This window comes from Antedon bifida, chromosome 3, assembly GCF_963402885.1.
Source record: "Antedon bifida chromosome 3, ecAntBifi1.1, whole genome shotgun sequence".
Taxonomy (NCBI): Eukaryota; Metazoa; Echinodermata; class Crinoidea; order Comatulida; family Antedonidae; genus Antedon; species Antedon bifida.
In genome coordinates this window covers 20050538-20058921 of record NC_136228.1, presented here as the reverse complement: position 1 = coordinate 20058921, position 8384 = coordinate 20050538, and the positions used below count along the sequence as shown (strand labels likewise).

Genomic DNA, 8384 nt, shown 5'->3' with positions numbered 1-8384 from the left:
ATTTTGCAATAATTCTTTCCTCTAGGGAAAAAAAATAACTTGTGTACCACATTTTAAAGGACACTACATTTTGATCCCAGTTTCCTGTAGATTATTTCAACATCAATTTCATAATTTGTTTTTGTGAGTCTCAGATCCTTGTTCTTTTGAATAGAAACTCTCTTGTCAACATGGTATATTTTACAAAATTACAAGGGTTACTTTGCAGTTACTTTTGCTTTAGATGACAAATTTCGTTTTTGTAAAAGCTACCAATTAACGGAGTACTTACTTGGACGTTTCGATCTCTATCAGAGATCATTCTCAACTGACTGCGGAGTGTTAATGCAGCTTGGTCATGCTTGACGTCATCTGTTGATGACGTCGTACGCCTCCGGTTGTAGGTTGGAGGTTGTGTGGGGCTCGGCCAGGTGATGTGTCTATCAAATCATTGTACAAATGCGAGAGTTCGTGTTTGTTACCAGATTTAGGATCAACAGGTTGATGAGCTCAAATATGAGTTTAATTAAATTATTTTGTGCCATAAGTGGATGGTTTTTTTGCAAAATTCCCATCATGGAAATCTTCCATTATGCCATCTTCTTTGGAATGGTGTTACACTTTTGCTCATATGTGTTCCCATTTCCTAGTATCATCTTGAGAACAGGCTTAATTTGATCTTATTGACGTTTTCCATTATAAAACATACTCTTTGGCATATCATACTGTCTATGAAGCCTCTGTATTTTTTTTTAAACGTTCCCCTTTCTCATGAACTTCGTTGGGATGTAGCCGCCCATTGAACCATGGTCGATCTGAATAACTCAGTAGGTGCCAATAGTGATTATGTATGTCTTCTAATATTGCTTTTTGGACAGCCAATGAATTCTTCCTGATCTGTCCATCAATTGGGGTATGTTATCCTGCGTAGTACTGTAACATACACAAAGCATCTAATCTATATACTGACAAACGATTTTCTCAGGCAATAATAATGAGTCTACTAATTTGAAAATCATATTTTTGTGAAATCTTAATTGCAGAAAGAAAAAAAAATAAATTTTAGACTTACCAGAATTTGCGTAGATATTGGGCATTCGTCAAATTGTCAAACTTCAAAAAGTCTTCACAAAAAGATGTATGTATCTACCTGTTTGTGCTATGGTATCAGTTTACTAATGTCTATATTATTTCTTTGAATTACTCTGGGCGATTGAAATCCTGATAGTTTTATTAACATTAATTTTCCCATATATTCCTAGACTGAAAACTCATTTTTTTCTGTCATTTATTTTCTCTTGCTTTTCCTATTTCAGCTGCCATTATCTATTAAATGTTATACTGGCCAAAAGTTATTTAAATTTAACGACTATAAAAAAAAAAACATCTTTATTTCCCTTCTAACAAAAAATAAAGAAAAAAAGAATGGAAGGGCGGAATCTCAGAAGAAGGGCTTATAAATGTAGAAACCCCTGTATAGTATTTGAAAAAATACATAATCTCTAATTTAGTGATAACATTAAGGTCAAATGTCTTGTTCAATATACAGTAAAATGGCATACAACATGAACAGTTGCCTCATCATCTATGGATCATCTATACTTGGTTCAACAGAGACATTCATTTGTGTAATAATTATTGAACAATGGAAACAAAGTATGCATTGAATTTAACAGTGAAGAAGATTTCTCTTGCACTGAAGATTATACCAGAACTATGTATAATGCAAAAGAGAGAAAAAAAATGTATTGTTTTTTGCTCTTATGCCATTTGAAACTTCTTATGGCCTGTTGAAATTAGTTAACGTTGACAGTTACTGTATAAGTGTCCTAGCGTCATTCACAATTTAAGTAAACTGAAATTACCACCAAATTTATGAACAGCAAAAACTGCAAGAGCATCAATTACAATTTGAAGTCAACTGAAATTACCACCCAAACAGCTGGAGAATGTAATCTACCAATGGTATTGGTGCTCTTGAGAAATGTTTTATGAACAGCAACAACTGCAAGAGCATCAATCACAATTTGAAGCAAACTGAAATTACCACCCAAACAGCCAGAGAAGGCAATCTACCAATGGTATTGGTGCTCTTGGGAAAGTTTTATGAACAGCAACAACTGCAAGAGCTTCAATCACAATTTGAAGTCAACTGAAATTACCACCCAAACAGCTGGAGAATGTAATCTACCAATGGTATTGGTGCTCTTGAGAAATGTTTTATGAACAGCAACAACTGCAAGAGCATCAATCACAATTTAAAGCAAACTGAAATTACCACCCAAACAGCTAGAGAATGCAATCTACCAATGGTATTGGTGCTCTTGGGAAAGTTTTATGAACAGCAACAACTGCAAGAGCATCAATCACAATTTAAAGCCAACTGAAATTACCACCCAAACAGCTAGAGAAGGCAATCTACCAATGGTATTGGTGCTCTTGGGAAAGTTTTATGAACAGCAACAACTGCAAGAGCATCAATTACAATTTGAAGCAAACTGAAATTACCACCCAAACAGCTGGAGAATGTAATCAACCAATGGTATTGGTGCTCTTGGAAAGTTTTTTATGAACAGCAACAAATGCAAGAGCATCAATCACATTTTGAAGTAAACTGAAATTACCACACAAATAGCTGGAAAAAGTAATCTACCAATGGTATTTGTGCTCTTGGGAAGGTTTTATGAATAGCAACAACTGCAAGAGCATCAATTACAATTTGAAGTAAACTGAAATTACCATCCAAACAGCTAGAGAAGGTAATCTACCATACCAATGGTATTGGTGCTCTTGGAAAGGTTTTTATGAACAGCAACAACTGCAAGAGCATATTTGAAAATTGGAGAAATGCAAAAAAAAAGTACATATCAATTCATGAACCTGTCTGATAAAGGTAGGTCAAATAATTGATACGAACAGACAATTAAATGTTATTGTAGTCAATAAAAAGAGGAGGATGAGCAGTTCCAAATATTTGGAGTGCATTGCAACTACTTCACATTTTGTCCATTTCACTGTATATTGAATATTACATAGAATCCTCTTTTACCATTGGGGCATAAGCAAAGAATTTTCTGTTAAACAACCTGTAGTTTATTTTCATTTAGAATTCCCTATTTATAATCTTTTCACTTTAAGGTTCCCTAGTATGCATCATCCACAATTCTTATTTTTTAAAGGAATTTCTGAGCTACTTTCACTATTGGGTAAAAGTAATGATCTTCATCATCATCTTGATAAATGCTGCCTCCAAATTGTATTTTTTGGCACTCAATTTACAGATAGGCCTAAACCTACATACACCACTATATTTACATTTTAGGACTCATTTCATTTGTTTATTCAGTAAAGAGAGGCTTCCAGCCCATTTTACAATAGGAAATCATATTTAATTTTGGACATGTAGAAATGACTGAACATCTAATGAAAATTATCATCATAGATTTCTAAACACAGATTTGTATAGATAATATTGCTTCAATAAGTGGTAATTAGTAATGCATAAACCTTTGTCCACACAGACATACCTGGTTTCTTTCGCAGTCCCTTTTTTGCAAAAACCTTGTGTGCATGTGTGGAATATACCTTTTAGCTTCAGTGTGTTATTTCACAAAACACCATCTAACCTTTGTCTGTGTCATTTTTTGGTGCATCATGGTGATCTTTATCTTGGTCAATATCATGACCTAATCTCACTTGTGATGAATTCTGATAGTGATTTGCATTCAAGATACTCACTTGCACTTGTGTAGTGCATAAGCGTTCTACATTGATATCTATAATTTAGAAAAAACTTCTTTGTCCACTTTACAGACTTCTTTCCATGTGAATAGATAATAGGTATAGTTTATCAACACCATTCTTGTAGCGTTATATAACTTAATGCAAGTAGGCTTCATTTTTAGCAATTCTACCATCTGGTAATGCTCTTTGTCTAAATTGCACCTCTACCATTGCATTATCGCCTATTGTAGAGACTTTCCATTTTAGCTTATTATCACCATCTGGTAATGCTCTTTGTCTAAATTGCACCTCTACCATTGCATTATCGCCTATTGTAGAGACTTTCCATTTTAGCTTATTATCACAAAGTTAGTGTTTTGCGTAGCTAGCCAAACATACAGACATGGCCTGTCTCTAACCTTGGCCACTAAATATATTTATATAATAATAAAAATGTTAATACATTTACTGTTCTTGCAAAATTTACAGTTACTGAAGTGAATATTTTGTAAATCAATGATACAGTAACGCAAATGCTTAATATCTTAAAATAATTTAAGTAAATTGAGTGAAAAATGATTGTTTCCATACCCATTACATTTGTTTGAAAATATTATTCTACATTCTCAGTGAACATGAAGTGCGACTGACCTAATTGTTTGCAAGATGAGCATTTGTAATACCCTTTGAAATATGATGTTGTTAATGAATCATTCAATATTTCAAACCCTTGTTGTGAGAATATGTTAATGACTTTGTGAATTTGTATGCAAAAACATTCATATATGGAGTGACATTGCGTGTCATGTAGGTCATCTGATATAAGTGTAACCATTATCTTGCTTTACAATGAAAGTCTGAAATTTCATCACTCGCCTTTCATTTTAGTGATTAGGACAGGGAAATCATGCGACAATTTGGTCACATTATGCAATTTTGTGTGCCATGGCATTATTCTCTCAACTACTATATTTTTTTGTATTTTCTTATGCTCTTCTCCTCTAAAATCTCTGTATGTGAGATCACCTGTTTTTTTATCTGTCCCAAACCCCCACTTAAAACTTCTAACAAAATCTTCAAAATGTTTGTGTTGAAACACTTGGTAATATCAACATAATTAGATTAGTTATTTTAATTGGTAAAAGGTGGCTATATTTGCAGTTATATTTATCCCTGTTTCTGTCGGGGCCTCCTTATTGGGATCAATCATTGACCATGATTTTGTCGTGTCATGATAGTGTTCCTTAGGACATTTGCACCAGTGACATTTGTTAAAAAATTTCATGATAGCTCATGGAATGCAACATCGGACACACAGTGTTTATCTTTCACATATACTGTAGTAACCTTTCTAAGTTACCCATGCCCGCTTTTTCTTAAGTCTGTCCTGAAAAACATTTTGTTTTCTTTTATTCTTCTTGTTTTCATTTCCCTTTCTTTTTTTGTATTCAGTTTTTTGCTCATTGTTCCCTAACCATATACTGTACGTCTGACTCTATTTTTCAAACCTTCTTCAAATAATTTTAGATTTCCCTCCAGCCATTATTGCTTTTCTGTGCTGCTGTTAAAGCTTTCTGGCATTATGGTCATTTTCGGTTACCTTCAGAACGGTTTGTAGTGAGTTAGAACGTAGACAACTACTGAAGATTTGAAATCTAACAAGATTTGTTCCGTCTTAATGTTAATGATTGATTGTACCAGTGAAATCAATCTACATTCAGATCTGAATCCTAAATGTCCATTTTGTTTTTCAAACTATGTACATTTTGATGTATATACATTTGTAGTTGGTTTGCCTGGACCTGGATTCAGTTCGATATCGCTGCTTAATAGAATACTAATTGTAGAGTAGGAGTATTATAAACGTGGTGCAATAATCTTTTTCTGTGTGAACAACTGCAAATTCCAACAGTTGTATACAACAATACTGGAATACAATGTTGCAGCTAGCCAGCTCAGCATGCCTGCCTCTATTCATTAACCACCATTGATTTTTAGATGAATTTCACATGAACTCTTGATAAACAAACACTAATATATAAATGTTGTAGAGCTATACGTATCTACTGTTCGGTCAAACACATTCTTTTCCATCTGAATCTGAGTAGTCAAAATAAGATAGGCCTACATTTTGTTTTTAAGATATTAATTTGACATTCATGTCAGAAATAGGTCTCTCAGCTTTGAAATTATCTAAAACTGGCTTTTCAGCATCAGAAATATACTGCTTGTTGTCATATTGATTGACAAGATTTGAAAACTGTTTCTAACAATATTTAAAGGATTTTACTATTAGTATGTCTCAGTGATACATAATGAGGTCCTTGGATTTCTGCAAACAATATAAGGCATGTCCAATGAAAATGTATCACTGCCGTCTGGACAAATGCTACTTAACACTGCAAGCAACAGCTTGCAGTTTTAAGTGGTCTCCAAGTGTACCAATTAAATTGTTGTTTTGCTGTTCACAGTGTACGAATAAAAAACACAAACAATGACTTCTCAATTAGCTGCCCAAAGTATGTATATTTGGTTATGTTTATATTTAAAATGATTATCAATTAAATAATGGAATCCTAAATAATGTTTGCATCGATTTTTAATTTATGACCTGATTTAATAATAGATAAAATTATCACTTAAAATAAAGTTCCCTCTGCTGCCTAAAAGTAGGCTAGAATAGGTCTACCTACTAGACCTAGCCCGTAGTAGGCGCACCTAGACTAGTAGCTATCTATCTAGGCCTAGGCTACTAGGCCTAACTAAACTACGGCCTATTCTATGCCTAGTCCTACATAGGCCTATACTAAGTCACTAACTAGGCCTAGCTAGGTAAGTAGCCTAGCTAGGGCCTACTAACTTTCTTAATTAGGCTTAGCTAGGTAGTAGTAGTAGGCTAGGCTAGGCAATGCCCACTCTGGCCTAGTAGTAGGCCTAGGCTAGTACTAATAATAGTAGCTACGGTAGGTCATACCAGTAATTTTTTATCCAGTCCTGTCTACATTGGTTATACCTAGACTTGGTTTGAGGCCTAGGCTAGCCTATAATAATACTGAGCTATAACAACATCAATAATGACAGAATACTTTTAATCTGTAGTGTTATTGATTGATATTACATACATTTTTTATCCTATTTTAGCAAAAAAAATATCTCCAACTAAGAAGTGGTCTCCAGAAAAGGATGACCAGCTAGTGAAGGAAATGATTACGCTGGATCCTTTCCAGTACAGAGAAAGAACGCAGCAACGCGGAAAAGTATGGCAAGACATTGCAGGCAATCTTTCACCATCTTTCGACTTCAACTTAGATGGAAGAAATGTTAGGGATAGATGGAATCTATTAAAGGACAAGTTGAAGGCAAAATTGAATAATGAGATAAGAGGGTCTGGTATCGCTCCACCAGCATTATCAGAGACAACCATAGAAGATTTGCTAAGGTAATATAAGATGGATGGAGCACAAGCTGCAGGTAAAGAGGTTCATTTCAGACTAAATCATTGTATAAACTGACAGAAAAACAGGCTTAAGAGGTAGAGCATTACTTTTTTTCAATTATACGGAGCATGATCTCCATTTGTTTATTCATTTGAACGTTTTTATTTTGTATCTGTTGACGAGTTAATTCCATTTGTTGTTTCATCATCAACAACATACTTGATTGCGTCTCTTCAGCTTTTTTCTTAGCAGCAGCATCACTCTCCATTTTCACTTTTAAAAATTCCATTGTACTACTTGCTCTGCTTTTTTTTACCTCTCTGTTAATATATAAAAATAAAAATATATGACTAAATAATAATATTGTACAATTCTTTTTCATGTACAATAAACTATGACTGCTCAGATTGGTATACTTATTTTTGGGAAAAAATAGACAACATGATATCATTTACACTATATAGACAGATAGAAATGGTTTTGTCTACGTACTGCTTACCATACATATTGCAGTATGAGATCAAGTTTTAATTACATCATCTCTGTCTACATTTTTGTCTTTGTATTGTTTTACTTTTAGTAAAAACATGTCAAAAATGGAATAAATATGTCATCAAGATCAATTTACCTTGATTTAGTCTGAAATGTCTCTTCCTAACCTCTTCACCTGCAGCTCGTGCTGCGGCTGCATCACCACTCTCTGATCTTATATTTAATGCATCTTTCTCCAGCAGCTTCTGGAGACCACTTTGTACATAGTGCTTAGTAATATTTTTATTTAAATTACATCCAAACACCATGAAGTATGGTCTTGTGATATTTCTCACGACTCAATAAATCAATTAGCATTTTCTATATCAGACCCTCATAGGTCATGAAGTTTAATAATAAAAGTGTATATATAAAGTAATTATAATTGTGCAATATCTGTAGTAAACATTAATGTGCAATATAAAATTTAAACAGTTTAGTTAATTTACAGTACTATAAATGCATTTTTTTTTTATTGTTACAGCATGAAATTTTGCTATACTTAACTTCAATATATTTTATTTTTCAATATATTTTTCAACTAATTGCATATACTGTAATACACATTGTAAATAAAAGTGTATAAATAAGTAATTAGTAAATATGAAATATTTAAAAAAATGCAATAACAACTTTTAAAGTGAACAATATTATACGGTATACAAAACTTACTGAGTAATCTTAATGGATTACTGTATTAAAATTAATAATATT

General features: G+C 33.2%; 1 protein-coding gene across 1 annotated transcript; it reads left to right on the top strand.

Annotated features, from left to right (window-relative positions):
• Nucleotides 1-6165: 6165 nt before the first annotated feature.
• On the top strand, nt 6166-7145 carry LOC144837203 (uncharacterized). Its single transcript, XM_078692219.1, has 2 exons — nt 6166-6221; nt 6844-7145. Exons 1-2 carry the CDS (start codon nt 6197-6199, stop codon nt 7143-7145), a joined length of 327 nt encoding a protein of 108 aa, XP_078548345.1. The 5' UTR covers nt 6166-6196.
• Nucleotides 7146-8384: the final 1239 nt, after the last annotated feature.

Coding starts and splice junctions, on each gene's coding strand:
- LOC144837203 (XM_078692219.1), top strand. CDS start 6,197: ATGACTTCTCAATTAGCTGCCCAAA. Junction 6,222..6,843: donor TTCTCAATTAGCTGCCCAAA/GTATGTATATTT, acceptor ATCCTATTTTAG/CAAAAAAAATATCTCCAACT.